The sequence below is a fragment of the Pygoscelis adeliae genome, unplaced genomic scaffold (assembly GCF_000699105.1).
Source record: "Pygoscelis adeliae isolate BGI_AS28 unplaced genomic scaffold, ASM69910v1 Scaffold218, whole genome shotgun sequence".
NCBI lineage: Eukaryota > Metazoa > Chordata > Aves > Sphenisciformes > Spheniscidae > Pygoscelis > Pygoscelis adeliae.
Genome location: NW_008825433.1, coordinates 2,525,684 through 2,541,651, shown reverse-complemented (window position 1 = coordinate 2,541,651; position 15,968 = coordinate 2,525,684). Strand labels below are relative to the sequence as shown.

The following is a 15,968-nucleotide window of genomic DNA, read 5'->3' as shown; positions in this document are numbered from 1 at the left end:
ATGGAATAATCCCATTCCATTCAGAGAAACTGGAGTTATACTAACAAATAATAATAAAAAACAACGTGTTCAAGTGATCTTTGGAACATGCTTTAGAGAAACATTCCGGCAAGAGAACTGACAGCTGTAGCACTTTAATCACCTTCAAGCTATCAAGAAAGAAAATTGATAAGCACTGGACGCATGGAGACAGACAGAGAAAGAAAAGTCTTAAGACTCGGTCTCTGCATGGTCTAGAAAAGTTAAATGGAATGAATGATGGAGTTGAAGCCAACTGAGGTGGGTTTGCTGTGAAGACTCTGAGGCAAGGAGAAGGTAGGATAGGAGGGGAATACTGTTACTTGTATGATTTTCATTGTCTGTCAATGACAAAGCATAAAAACTTAATGAAATAAATAGACAAAGTGGTCATAAAAGAAAATCCAACAGATGTTTTAACTTCATGTGACAAGTGAATTACTCAAGGCCATCCTGGTTCCTGACCAGCTGGCTCGCCAGGTGCAGTAAAATAACATTATGAGCATAAATTTTGGCACCAGAGCCACTACTTATCAGTACACATCTGCAGATATCTTCTTGTTTATCTTTCCTGGGTAGCTAGCATGCTGCACTAGCTAATACATGTTTACTACTATATGCTGATAACTGATTTTTGGATCATATATAACCTTGGCTGCAGTCTTGGAGAAATGTTTTGTTCATAGAAATTGTCTGGAGAGAGCTTAATACAGTTCTTCATGAAGGAACTAAAACCACAGATAGCTGTGTCATATCTTCCCAAAATACACATACAAATTAGTTTCAATAACCTATATTAAAAGACCTTGGGACGAACAATCCATTGAAGGGATCAGCTGGCCCAGTATTCTGAATTCAATGAAAAACATTTTGAAACAACACTATCTTTCCAAATTGCCTTTTTAAAAATGCAAAACAACTGCTGGACAGAAATCGGTGGTTTAGAAAGACATCAAAGTTGAGGAGAAGAATTTTTGAATTTCACCCCAAAGAAACACATATTGAGCACAAACCATCATTCCCAGAACAAACTATTTTCAGTGTTCATAGCATATTTGCAATACAACACCAACTACCCAGAGTAAAGGAGGAGATGTTCTGGAATTAATTTCGGGAAGGTTCCAACAGCGCAATCCAGGCTTGTCAAATCCTGCCTGCTGTTTAATCTGACTACTGGAGGTTACTACTTTTTCCTCAATTGCTTTTATGCCAAAATGAACCACTGGTCTAACATTCATGTGCTCTCATCCAAAAAGTATACTGTTTTCTGATAATAGCATTGGTTAACAGTTTCACATATGCTTAAAAGAGAGTAGCACAGAAAAGGCCGGAGGTAGTTTCTTTGAAACAAGAGAATCGCTATAAAGAGAACAAAAGTTTAGAACTATTACGCCTGAAATGGAGTGCAAGCCTTTTGCCTATCCTCCTGCAAAATGTTTTTCCAGTTTTGCGCATGCAGTAACATTCATGGTATTTCAGTCAGTGGTTTAATTTTTGCAAATAACCTCTATAACCTCTAACCATCACAGCTCACAAGCAAGTCACAAAGATAATCTGTCTGAGAAAATGCACCTTAGGTACATGCCTGACAAACAGCAACTTTGCTGTTCAAAGTATCATCAGCTTCCTCACTTGTTCGTAGCAGGAAGATCCCACCCACAAATATATGACTGGCACTCCCAGAAGATTATGTTAATGAGATTTCTGCTACAACAGAGGAACAGAAAAGTTTATGTATTCTGTGCAAGGGCCACAATTGTAATTTGTCTTTTTCAGAAATGATTAAAAAAAGGAAAAAAATGCAATACATAGACAACAACTGAGGTAATGCGTCCATAGTACAAACTGAAGACTAATCCTAATCCATGCATAGAGGCATGCAGTCGGCACAGAATGAAATATAGGAAATGCCATTTAAACATAAGAAAAAGGCTTTTCTACTTTAAGAATGACTGAACATTGTAACAGGTTGCCCAGAGTGGTTGTGGAGTTTCCACCTTTGGGGAATTAAAAACCCCAACTGGACAAGGTACTGAGCAACCTGCTCTCTGAAGCAGGCTCTGAGTTGACCCTGCTTTGTGCAGGGAGGTTGGACTAGACAATCTCCAGAAGCCCCTTTCAACACTGACCATTCTGAGATGCAGCAAATTCAAATGCCAAACGCATTCGTGTTTGGTTTTAATTACTGTCTCCCACCTCATGGTAGGTTTTTTTCCCCGCATACCTGTCCCCCCTTTCACTGCTTATCAGTCTCTTTTTTCCTGTCGCTTCCGTGACACATTCTTTCATGTATACACCCAATTTATGAATTTGTAGAAGTTTTAAGTGTTTTACCACCCCAAAAGATCTTCTGTTCTATTTACAAAATACCTACCAATAATCATTGCCATAGCGCTGCTGTTACACTGGCCAAGTGCAGACAAAATCTGGCTCATAATTTGTTGGTTAGCTAACACCAAGTCTGCCACATATGCAGTTGATCCTTGAGTATTAGGGTTGCTTCCACCGCCATCTTTGCCTCCTGAAACCTTTTCTTCATCAGACACACTGTCTGAAGTACTGCTCGCTACTGGAACACGGGCACTATATTCTCGGTTACTGGAAAGCGGCAATTGAACTAAAATGTTCACCAGTTTTAACAAATCAAACATAAGTTGATCCCTTGTCATTTCTCCACAAACTGCTTTGGCATCACCTGGACGGATAATATTGGCAAAAAGCCCTCCAAAACAAGCTCGAGCACCCACAGAGCTGTCTGAGCCGCTGCGAGACATCACTTTGTCCGAACATGTAATGTAATGATGCACAAGGAAGGTTATAGACTCAATTACTGCAGAAATAGTGCTAACTGATACAACTTCAAAATTCTGTTCCAGGGTAAATTCCAAGAGTTTCACTTGTGCATCCAAGGGTCCCTGGCCCGTCTGGAAAGCACCCCTGAAAGAAAAAAAAGAGAGATTTTATTGTTCAATATTAACAAGTAAAACAAGTTTTGTTGTTGGGTTTTTTTTTTTTTCGCTTTATTTTTAAGAATCAAAAAGCACACCAGACTTGCACTAAATAAAAATCCAGCCATTTTCAGAAACGCATGTTGAAGCGCAATCTGATCTTTCACACAAGTCAAGCATTCATAACTTACTTTTTAACATACTGGTCATTACATAGCCTGTAGAACCTGCTCATGCTATCACTTTCCTGACACCACTGAAGATTAAAGTTTCCTTTGTAAAAGCCTAGGATCCATCATTTTTTTTTAATCATTCAGTTAATTCTGTAGGTATAGGCTTAGAATACATTCCTGTTCAGTTGTGGGTGAAAAGTTTCATATATTTGCAGGGAAACTTCACGGGAAGAAGCCATTCAATTTAAGTTACTAAGGTAAAATCTCTTAGAGAAGGCCAAAACTGTTCTCTGTATGATTAAAGAATACATAACACCAAAGTGCCACCTACTGGGAAGCCAGAGACTGAGGAAGCTCATCCCTAATTATATGAAGCCTTTGCCTGGGGATGAGCAGAACATCAATACCAGAAATAAATGATAATTCCTAATGTACTTCAGACCAAACAACTGGCACATTTCTGGTGTACTGCTGTATACACAACAGTCTTGTGCCCATCGACCTAGCCTTGAAGAAGCAGAGCTGTAAAAGCCAAGCCATATGCTCTCATCTCTCCCCTGGCCAGTGGCACTCCTTCTCTGCACTAGTGGGGAGACCAGACTTCAATAGGCCCCAGAAGGAGAGTGGGGCAGAGGAGTTTTTCCACTATCAGGTGAGGAGAAGAGGAAAAAAAAGATGAAGCAATAAATATGCATATTACGTAAATAGGATTATGCAATCTCATATTTCATCCTACAATGTTATAAAAGCCATCCGTATTATTTTCACAATCTTTCTAGAACCTTTCATTAATTCAGGCCTCTCAGAATAATTTTTCTCTTTTTAACAGGTAAGTTCATCAACAGTGCCCTTATTTTAGGGATTACTCTAACAAGGCCTATATCTTAGCTCGAGATAAAATCAGTCCAACCAACTGTTTAGTGCTTCTATTCACTCACAGACGGCTGTGTGTGGATTCCAGTCGCACTCTTCCACATGTCAGAAGCAGCCCAGATCCTGCTGCAGCAACACCTAAGATCTCCATCTATATATAACTTGACAGTATGACAAGGTGGGACATACACATCTTAGTTGTGATTCACACTCACACAGATTTTAAAGACAAAGAGGGCACGAAAGGAAAAAAAACAGTTAAGATTTACCTTTCTGTTGAAAGTATATGTATTAATTTCAATAAAAATTCACTGAACATCTGAGGAGAAGTTGAAGAAAGGTGCACTTGTAATCGAGTAAGAAATTCTTGCATAGCTTGTGTCGCTGTTGGCCCAACCTAGAGGGAAAGGTATTTTAATAAGTATTATATAAAACTGAAATGTCTTCAAGAACATTAAGCAGTATCTAACAAGAACATTTTCTAAGAACAGAAAAGTATTATGTACCTTAACTTGCTTTCTGAAAAATTTTACAGGGTTTTCACAGGAGAACTATTCTGCATCAATTTATGTGTTTTTCCTATTACTAATCATAAGTAAAAAACAAATAATTCAGTTTTTTGCCTGACTCGTTTGCAGCTTGAGACTTTATCTTTTCAGCAATGCAAACTACGCTTCACACAGAATACGTTTCTGTGCTCATCTGAATGTTTTTTCACAAACTACACGTTTACATATAAGTGCTTTAAATTAATGGCACTGCGCAATGTTTAAGTTCTGGAAAAGATTATGTATTTTCTGTAAAATTTTGTGGAAAATACTGGAAATACCAGGTGTTTTCTGTCTCCTAGAACACTTAGAAACACTAAGTGTTTCTGAGACTGCTGTCAAATATTACAAACAATTAAGTTAACCTGGGCTTTTTCTTATCACTATTCACAGAGGTTTCAAAGACTGCAAAAAACAAAAACACATTAGTTGAAATTAGGAGAAACAGTAGACACCACATGAATTCAGAAAACAGGCAGAAAATAAAAGTATAAATATCTAATAATTCCAGAATTTAAAATTATACTTAATCTTCATTGGCATTTTTATCCCAGCCCAACAAGATTTCAGGAAACTGAAATCTATTACTTTTTTCATGCATGCAACTAAGGAACATAGAACACATTCACTGACATATCGCATATGGCATTCTCTCCCTGTGGCAAGTCTCCAGATAGTTGTAAAAACATACGATCACTACTCAGAGTGTATCACCAACATGAACTTCCCTATGGTTGCTCATCAGAACCAACTAAGACTATAACCAAAAAAAAAGAAACAAGCCAAGGATATAATACATTATGAATAACACATATGCATGTTGACTGTACTGAAATTCTATTATGAAGAGTTTTTCCTCTTATTTTAATTGCTAGTTACCTGTGGACTGTGTTGATTTGTTCCATGAGGATTAGTGCCGGAAAGAAATTTCACTAACACATGAATGAGGTTTGGATCTGACACCAACAATTGGGCAGTACTTTCCTGAGCTCCAATGGCACTGCTTGGACCAGCTTAAAAATAAAGACATAAAAATTACATCTGTAATCTTAAGCATTAAGCGTAAATCAAACAGTTATACTGCATATCCCTTATGCTTATTTCATGACGTGTAAATATTCTCAGCAAAATCAGCTACCGAAAGCTGCTTACTCAGGACTACAATTTTGAGTGTAGAGTTTTCCATTAAGTACAGATATAACCCCCAAAACTGTTCCATCAGTGTTCCAAGCTTGCTAAGGCAGCATTCCTGAAAGTAGATCTTCATTTTTTTGCATCAGTAGAAGCAATATATACAGACATTTTGATGTGTTTCTCTTTGCTAGTCCAACTATTTAATAAGGCTTCAGTGCATTTGTTAGTTTTGTCAGACAGAGACCACATGTTCTATTATCCTGTAAACAATCAAGATATTTTTGTCCTTGGCACATTCAGAGACTTCTCATCATTGACTAAAACTGTAGGGAGCCGAACAGATAAGAACTTTAAGGACCAGAATTAGAATTAAAATACACCCTTCAATGATCAAACAAATGAGCTTTGTTGAATGTGAAGTCTTACTCATTCAGTAGTGGTATATTGATTCAATTCAAAACACAACTTGAAAAAAGCATAGCTACCTACTGAATAAAAACATGTATTCTTATAATATTACACGTATCTAAATGAAGTTACAGGCTATTACACGCTGAAGATGTGATCTCTTTCAGACTGTCTCATCATATATAAAAGATTAAATCAAGAGGAAATGATGCTCTGGTACGAGCGCTTGGCTGGCACCCCTTCGCATCCCAAGATAAGATTCTTAATTAGGGAGGTTGTTAACCAAATCCTGAACTACTAACTAGTCATTCTGTTTATCAGAGTCTTCATCATTCACAATAATTTCCTTAAACTAAGGAAAGTTAAACCAAAGATCCCAACCAGGAGGGAAACGTCTCCATCAAAACCAGAATTAAACCCTCACTGCTTCATCTCAGTTGAAAAGCTTTCAGAGCAATGAAATAAAAATAGCATTGGAAAGACACTTGCTATGAGAAGAAATCCTTATGGGAAGATGGAAGGAGAAGATAATTCACAGTAAATTTTCCCCTTATCAAACTCCATTTTATTCTCAAACTATAAACAGACTTCTTGCTTTAGATGAATGCAGAAAACTAACGCTGAAAGTATTTCTTGTACAGCTATACAAACCATTTTGCATTGATTTATCAACTTTGGTAGCGGAACAAGCCTGTATGGCAATGACTGATGGCATGGCAATAGCTGGAGTAGAATAAAAGCAAGAAAGCATCCCACAGCATTCCAGTTCCGTTGTTTTGCAGACAACAAGCCTGCTCTAGTTTACATTTGATAGTGCAAAAGATAACAAGGCTAGGTCTTGTCTGGGTGGGGGACGAGTCTGTAAAAAGTAAGCACACGATTTCACAGGTTCTGTGAAAGAAAAACTGAACATTTCAGAACAACAGAGAAGCCTTCCATTGCAAGGATGTGCCTTGGAAACACCAGTCTGGGTGAACTGATCAAGTTTATTTTCCCCTGCTGAATCTGCACCCCTGAACATTTACTTAAGTAAAACATACAGTACACAGATTTTCCCTCTAAGAAAACTAGGTATGTAGGCTGTTGGTGGGGTTTTTTTTTTTGCTTTGTTGTTTTTGGGGGGTGTTTCTGAGTATATCATGACACAAGTTAAAAATGAAAATGACACTCAGGGCACTAAGAACACTAACTTGCTAAGCTCATAGCTCTTGCATGTATACTTAGACCTGTTATATTACTGCCTTTTGGGGTTTTTTGAAAAAAGTTTCACTTATAAACTATTTTGAAATTTAAGACAAATCGCTATCACTAAAATTACATTCACCTGCAGCTGACATAACTAATCAAAACAAGAAGTTAATCTGAATTTGGTTGTTCTGTTTTTCATAGTTTTCTGTAACTTTTCATTGTTTCAATGTAACTGCATCATTCAAACCTTGTGTATGACAGTTTTGAGCTAGACGTCACTTGAGTTTCTCCAAAAGTACTGAGTACCCAAATTAATTTTAAAGTAAATGTACAAAGCACCCAAAATATTTATATTTTTATTTGAAAAAGGGATTTACTTTTGTGCTTTCCTGTATTCATAGACAGAAGGTATTTAATTTTCTTCAGAAACCTTGAATCACCTATGAAGTCTATAATAATGAGTGTGACAAGTAACACTGCTATTCAATGTTCTTTTAAAAAAACAAAAAACAGAAAACCAAAACGAACTCTCAACTGAAACTACAGCTTTTAGAATATGTATGCTTGCATTTTTCTGAACAGGGCACATCTGGGGTGTAGCTTCAAGTCACTTAATTTGTTCACTTAGTGTTTCTTTGAAGGTAACATTATTTAAAAAATTCCAGCTTTTTCCTGCTGTTTTCACCTTCACTTGTTAGGTCTGTACTGTAACTACTTAATTAAATCTGGCTATTTGTGAAGACTTTACATCTTAATACAAGCAGATGTTACGTTAGAACTTCCCCGGAATTGACCGCCCCACCCATCTCCCCTTGACAAGCAGTAGCCAAGTCCACAAGCTGAGCCTCATCTCATTTCCTTCCAGGATTAGAAGTCTCCATAGTTCTTCTACTGTTTCATGATAGGGTTGATGCCATAACTGAATAAATACATCTTCATTACTTCCTATGTTATTTTATTTTTATATTTTCTATTTAACAGCTGAAAATATCACTACAACATTAAAACCCGCTTTTTTTCTACATTGTATTTGTAGTCTGATATGTTTTGTTTGACATTCTAACTCGAATTTCAGGATGCATCTACATTATCTGCTCTGTCAGGTAGTGTTTATGCTCAAAACACTGCTCTCAAACAGTATTTCTGGTGACAACAATAACAGATAAGCAAAAGGGCATGTGAGGAGAGCACGAATAGTTCTTGCTAAAGGAACAGATGAGTAAATGCATTATGAGAACGATTTGACAGATGACAGCTGTTTACTTTAGAGCAACTGTAGCTCTGAGAAATTTTTCTTAGCCAGGTGTCACTGCAGATTTGCTTCTACCCACTTTCCTTTACATAGCATTAAATGGTTCTAGATGTCACCCATCAAATACTGATTTTAAACACCAGCCCTGCAAAATTTGTCCCTGGATCTTGTAACCAATTAAGGTCATTGTTCTGAAAAGAAATGGCTGGGGGTATTGGGTTTATCCCTGAAAAATATCTTGCACTCCTTAGATCAGAGTTTCTGAAGCACAGACGTTACACTGCCTGAGCTCTTATTCTGAAGACATTTATCAGCATATAATGGCATAATGAAATAAGATTTTTCTGATCATGAACTGACCTGCCCTAGAGAGTGGTTGCTCATAAAATCCCCAACATAGGACAGTTCCCAAAAAGAATCTGCCCTTTACTCAGGTGGGAAAAAAACCCCAACTAAAAAGCCTTGATTACTACTGGAGAGATCTGGGGTTTTGGAAAAATAACTAAGAAAGCTTTGAAAATAAGATCAGGATGAGATCTCTAGAACCACCTCATTTCTCATGACAAAAGCTAATTCATTGATCTCTTGAAGAAATGGTGACCAAAACTGTAGTCTTCAGAGTACAATAGTTCAGAAGTCAGTTCAAAGACACTACCCATAAAATGCAAATAAGGCAAGACCCTTATCTAGAATGGATGGAAGAATATGAAAAAGCACTGCCCTTTTTTTTTTCCCCCCCCCTCCCCCCCCCCCTTTTGTTTCCTTTCCTTTCTTTTTAAATGAAAGACTGGGGAAAACAGAATGGCTGAATGAACATATTTATCAAATGGCAATAATGAATTTCAACTAAATGAAGCAAACTTAAGAAGGAGGTTCTCTGAGAAGCCTTTGAGATCCAATGGTTTAGAAAAATAGCAATAGTGGGATTTTCTCAGTGCTAAAACGCCCACCTGTGAAAAGAGTTTAGTGAATCATCTATGAGCAGCTACACCTCTAAGTTGTTTTTCAGTTTCTGAAACAGCAAATATGATTATCTCATGAGGATTATGTCAAGAGGAGGTCCCTTCTTGCTTATTTAAAAGGCTTATTGCATCTGAGTAAAATATTTTTGGTGGTGGTGTTTTCATCAGTGAAAATATTCTGCAAATGAACGCATTTGGGGGCTTGTTGTATTTTGAGTATTAAAAGGGGAAAGAACCTCAATTTATACCCACACACATCTAGCAAGACTAACCTAAATTATTCCCAATGAACTGTAATTGACATCTTAGTGGTTTAAAAAAAAAACCCAACAAAACCCTAACCATAACCTGTCAATACAGTGAAGATATGTGAACCATTCGTACTTCATAGCTTAAAATATTACAGAATTAAAGAGGATACAAGAGAAACTTGACTCCAAAGAAAGCTGACATGTCACTTACATATCACCAGTCTCAGGAACAACTTGTCTTTAAATTGTTCGCTCTCTACTGGCTGTATATATTTAAAAAACCCAAAAACCTATCTCTTCTGGAAAGCATGATCTTGAAAATTGTAAGTTGATGAGAACTCCTGTGAGACACTGTCTGTAATGGCTTAAGAGACTATTATTAGTCCCAGTTCTGAACTAAAGCACACAGAAACCAAAATTATTGATTGGAGAAGTGCTCTGATGGATCCCGCCTTCAATTGTCAAGAATTGAACAGAGATTATTTCGCTTCTTAAATGTGACAACTCAGTGCTGCTGAGACAGAATAATATCTTGAATTATTAGCTGCTGAGGAATCCTGGCACAGAAGTTATCTGATGGGTGCTTAAACTTACTTGGCTCCTGGTTCTATCAGTGAGTATGGAAAAAGGGGCAGTTAAGGGATATGTATCTGTGTTAATCCACACACATGTATAAAAGAAGACACACCTTCACCCCTTTTCTTTACCCTCCAGCAAGCTTGCATCTCCAACCCTTTCCAACTCAACCCCAACCTTGGGCTCACAATCCTATATACACAAAAATCCACAACCGCATCCATATGCTGGAGTGCGCCTGCAATGAGTCATAATGGTTGCTTCTGAGCAGCTTTTCATTCACATCGTCACTTGCTGATCTCAGACAGCTGCCTAAGAAACTCCTGCAAACACACAGCTGCCTGTCTGTCAGTGTCAGAGCACAAACACTGAGCCTCACACCACTTGGAAGAGATTCACATATGGTCTCAGTGTTACACACAGCATAATTTTCGGAAATTGCTAGTCTACACTTACAAATTGGTGTTGAAAATACACATGGGTGTTAACTGCAGGCACTGTTATCCTATAAATCATGCCATGTTCTATTCTCAAATACCAAGAATAAGATGGAGGTCTCTGTTTGAGAATATCAATTAAGTCTCTTCCATTAATTTATTCACAGCTCTACTGCTTCACCTAATAGCAAAAATTTCAGCAGATTTTTGTGAGACTGATCTCTAAATAACATCACAGAAAAGGGACAGAAAGTGAAAACCTGAAGAAAAAAGTGCATCCTAAGGACAATGATTTGAAATGGCACATATGAAAAGAAGATTCATAAGCATCTTTGAGGAAAACTGTGGAGAATAGCTGGGTCATCGCAGGATGGCAAATTGCTTCACAGAAGTGTGATCTTCAGGTGGCTCTGGGTTTCTTTCTTCTGTAATTACTGTCTTTAGTCATATGCTTGGAGTGAAAACAATTTAAAAGAGCTCTGACTTGGTCTAACATGTAGGTTTTAAAAGATTCCAGTCTCCAAGTTCTTACTATTTGATATCTTCTTTAGCCTTGAGGACAAGGCCACAAAAGCATTCCTCATGACAGCTGCCCTATGATAGCGAGCCATTTAGAAGCTTAATTTCTTCATTTAAAAATTACATCCTTTAATTTATACCAGTCTTGTGGCAAAATCTCATTCACAAAGGGAGATTATTTCTAGTGCGTTACAAAGCAATATACAGAATGTGAGACAATCTGGTGTGCATAGGGAAATGAAATTGAAATGAAACAAAATGAAACAGCTGGATTTCTTTTTTAATAGATTCAGCTTCTAGGGGCTTATTTTCAGATAGCTTATGTTAAGCAATGACTAGTGCCTGCATATTTACGAAAATATTCCTTCTGCATCAGAAAAACATGAATCTCTCTCATAGCGCCTTAATCCTTCCTTTCTGCTACCTCTTCCCATAGTACAAATCTAATTCCCAAGGATCATTAGCTAGTCCTAAAATTCATTTTTACAAGACATTGCCAACCTATTCATAATGACTTTTTTTTTTACCACTAGGGTTTCAGTTTTCATGGTACAAGCAATTCAAGGAGCCTACTCTGAAAAGCCTGAAGTTATAGAGAATCAACAAAAAGTACTTAAAGGAAAGGGGAAAGTTCTGGTAGTCTTTCGGATGGGAATCGACACTCATCTGTACGTCACTAAAACAGGCAACATAAAAAAAACCCAGAACCACCCACAACTTACCATTAAGCTGCATATTTGTCATGAGAGTTAGGCTATGAAGCACAAGGCACCATGTCCGGAGTAAGGTATTAGGATACCATGCCAGAACTGACAGGAAGCTAGTTACTGAAGCTGTCAAGAAAAACATGTTTTTCCAAGTTTTAATTTTCAGGGTATTACTATGTCTTAATTTCACTGTAAGGTGCTATATTTTTTATTGTTATTAATATTATTATATTATTGTTTGTTGTATTTACTTTGTTTTGACAAATATTGTTCCAGGAAATTAGGAAAAGAAGCCTCACCAACACTTCACAGGAACTGGCCCACAGAACTTTCCACAGTGCCCAGACCCTGACATCTCAGAGAAAACAGTGCAACGAAACTTCTGGCTTCAAAATGCTCTCATGGACATCACGGAAGTCAGCGTAACAGGTTCATTATAGCAGGCATTAATGTTTTGGACTATCACCACATGATATGACAGATTTTTTAAACTACACAAATTGCTTTATAGAAAGAAAAATAAATTTGCCATGTCTTTGTACTAGATTAGTAGACTGATGCCACAAAGTAATAGAGCTTCCCCCCTCACCGACTCCTTTGACAATAAAGAGATCACAGGATGCTATACAAGGAGAAGAAATTTGTCAAAGAAGTACATACAGGTGCACAGTTCACCTTAGACTAAGAAGTGTCTTTTAAAAAGTCCTCTTGGGATTAATGATGAATTAAGAACCACAAATTTTACAATTTAATTTCTGAGGAGATTATGCAAATTCAAGAAATGATCTCTCAGTTACATACTAGCTACACATTTTTCATGTTAAGAAGATAATGAGCCCAAGCGCTCTTTAATTAGAACCCAGAAATTACCCCAACATTGATCTTATCAAGAATGCTTATTTTAATACTTTTTGCTTATTAGCAAAAATTAAGTACTTAAAAAAAAAATATCTTATCTTACACTTCCTGAAAATTAATTTCCCATATTTAATGTATTTTACCTTGGTTCAAGGAAATGACAGGTATTCGGTTAGCGTTATAAAGGAAAATATCAGCGCCACTATCTTTACTTCCAGAGGAGCTGGAATTTAGGCTTAATGTGAGCCATAATTGTAAAAGGGATTCAAGCTGAAAAAAGGGAAAAAAAAAATGCTATCAGACCAAACTCAAGTGTTGTTCTTATCTACATTCTCAGGTGCTACTGTTTCACTGATAACACACACACACACACACTCACTCTCTCTCTGTGTCCATGACAACTTCATAAGCAATAAAGCACATAACATAACAGTTTACTTGCATCCTAAGTAGTAAGAAATATAAGAAAACAACTTTCAAATTTAGAGAGAAATACTATCAAAACATTCCAGAGTTCATAATTCTATACCTGAACATGGTGGACTTGTAGCATGGAAAAGAGTTTGTTGAAGCATGCGCTCAGCATAGGTATAGATGACAACTGCACAATCAACTGGGCATTTTGGTTAGCAGCATGTAATCCTCTTAGCAATGAATCATCTGTTCCACTAGGAGACTGGGTTACTAAAAAACAAAACAAGAAGTACCAGCCCCCCATGAATTATTTTGTAAAAGTTGCTAAAAGTAATTTCATATTTATTTCCTTGTATTTTATACTTAAGGGAAAGACACTTATTTTATAATTTACAAGAACAACGTCAATGTAGTGTTCAGCTGAGTTGGACTATTGACTACCATACTGTAAAAGGCATACTTGAATGTCAGACATCTCCATCTTCACAAAAAACTGTTTGGAAAGTGAGCCCACAGAAATACATTCTCACAGTTCTTGCCAAACATGTATTATAGGAGTGTCCTGGTAACACTATGGTAGGACAACTATTGGAACATCTCTTTCATGCATTACGGTAAAACTACTGTAGTCAGTAATAAAATTCCAGAAAATAAAGTCTGAGGATGTCACTAAACCTGCTCCACCATCAGATATTCAACTAATGGCAGCATGCATATTAAGCTACCCAGAGAGCTACAAAGAAGCACATCTTAGCTTAAGATGGGTGGTACAGCTCACTGAAAATATGTTCAAAAGTAAATCGACATTGTGAGTGTTTTTATATCGTAAAGTTTACTGAACAGGTGAGTTCAAAATTGTATTCAAATATTTTCACTTTCATCACTGACTAGGTGAAACTGTCAAGTAAAATTTCACACCAAATTCAAGAATGAAGCTTCACAAAAATAGGAAACTTAACATTAACTTTCACCTAGATCGGAAAATGAGAACAATTCCTCCATTGTACTATTATGCACTGTAAAAGGAATCCTGCATATTTGACCAATTTCACAAAATGTCTTAAATATATGCGTACACATAATTCAAAAATCTGAATAAAGAAATACCTCTAAAGCTCAGCCTAACAAGAAAATTCAAGCGAAATGTAACTTTTTCTAAGCTGCTAAGTGACTGCAGAAAAAATTAGTACAAATTTCAAAGCATCATGGTCATTATGTGAAGAGAATGATTTGACAACATGTAGTTACATGTAGGAGATGTGTTTGTTAATGCTTGTAGAATGGAATCAGCCTCCAGGGTGGACATCATTTTCAGCATCAGCTCAGCCTGCTGTTCAAGTCCAACTTCTAGACGTGCATCTAAAGCTACACAAGGCAACAAACAGGGTAAAACTGAATTATATCAAAGACATATATAATCAGTGACTCTAACTTCCTGTGCAAGCAATATAGATACACAATCCACATTAAACTGAAAAAAAAAATCTCAGTATCACTAACAGGAAGATTCACTTTTATATGTGACAGAAGCAGAATGTAGAAACTTATACTGTGAACTGAACATAAGATTCTTATAGATGTGAAATACATAATTAATAAAATACTAGATTTCTGTGAAACACATGTATTTCTTTTCACAGTCATTTTAATATCACACATGACTAAATCTGCGTATGTTTAAGCCTGTTTTTCCTAAGGTAATATCTCTCAAACAAGAACAAAAAAGCTGTTTTTCCCCAGTACGGCAGGGGAAAGATCTATCACCCCAGTAGTACTCCTCCAAACTAAAAGTGTGTGCCACCTCATTCCTTAGGGTAAAGCCAACTACCCAAAATATCAGCCAACTAGAAAAGAGCTTCCAAAATTTCCTGAGAAAACACAAATGATTTAAAACTGTCTATAAGTGTGTGTTCAAAAGTGTTAGAAAATAAGATTTTCTGCTATGTTAGACTGTTTTAAATATAAACCTCACATAATATTCTCTCAGTTACCACAGAAAAACTGTGGCATATCAAAAATTTAATTCTTTCCACTTAATGCACGTAGAGATTGTTAACATAATTTGATATGCAAAAGTGTCAAATCCAGTATCACAGAAAGTCCTGTTCAGGGTCTCTTAATTCATTGCTCACCTTGAGAGACTGATACGCTCACAGTTTGTGATCCATTTTTCTCTGTAGTTACCGGTGGTTTTGCAACTGGAATTCCAACACCTCCAATGTAAGGATTGTAATTGTAGGTGCCATAATCGGCACCCCAGTAATCGTACCAGGTGCTGCTTATAGGCTTAAAAAACAAACAAAATAACAAGCAAAAAAAAAAACAGCAACTCTTTAGACTGCTCAAGTACAAAAATAAAACTTGTAATGACTAGCAACAAACAATGAAGTTACAAAAAAATAAAACCAGAAGATTGGATCCAATAGCTTTAGAAAATTTTGTTTCAATTTCTATTGCAGTATAAGCTACTGAATCCTTAGTAATTGTCAAAAGCCAGCAATGTAGTTAGCTGGCTCAAAGATTCAAGAAGCAAATTTGAAAGCATTATCAGTTTTTATTCACACATTTGTATATTCACGATATTGTATATTTGGAAGTGGAGTATCACACAGATGTTTTGAGAAGTTATTTATCAAGACAGAATACTGTATTATTAACTGTACTATTAAAGTACCTTGAAGCCTCAGTGAGGCTCAGGGATT

At 36.6% G+C, this 15,968-nt stretch overlaps 1 protein-coding gene across 1 annotated transcript in view; it reads right to left on the bottom strand.

The window, feature by feature from the left end:
• BIRC6 (baculoviral IAP repeat containing 6) overlaps positions 1 to 15,968 on the bottom strand; it is a 171,375-nt gene that overhangs the window by 93,129 nt on the left and 62,278 nt on the right. Inside the window, exons 38-45 of the mRNA XM_009331049.1 lie at positions 15,399 to 15,552; positions 14,515 to 14,631; positions 13,382 to 13,536; positions 12,996 to 13,122; positions 12,010 to 12,120; positions 5,440 to 5,573; positions 4,282 to 4,409; positions 2,393 to 2,955 (exon numbers count right to left, since the gene is read on the bottom strand). Of these exons, the coding sequence (XP_009329324.1) occupies positions 2,393 to 2,955; positions 4,282 to 4,409; positions 5,440 to 5,573; positions 12,010 to 12,120; positions 12,996 to 13,122; positions 13,382 to 13,536; positions 14,515 to 14,631; positions 15,399 to 15,552 (1,489 nt within the window). The remainder of the gene's footprint in view (positions 1 to 2,392; positions 2,956 to 4,281; positions 4,410 to 5,439; positions 5,574 to 12,009; positions 12,121 to 12,995; positions 13,123 to 13,381; positions 13,537 to 14,514; positions 14,632 to 15,398; positions 15,553 to 15,968) is intronic.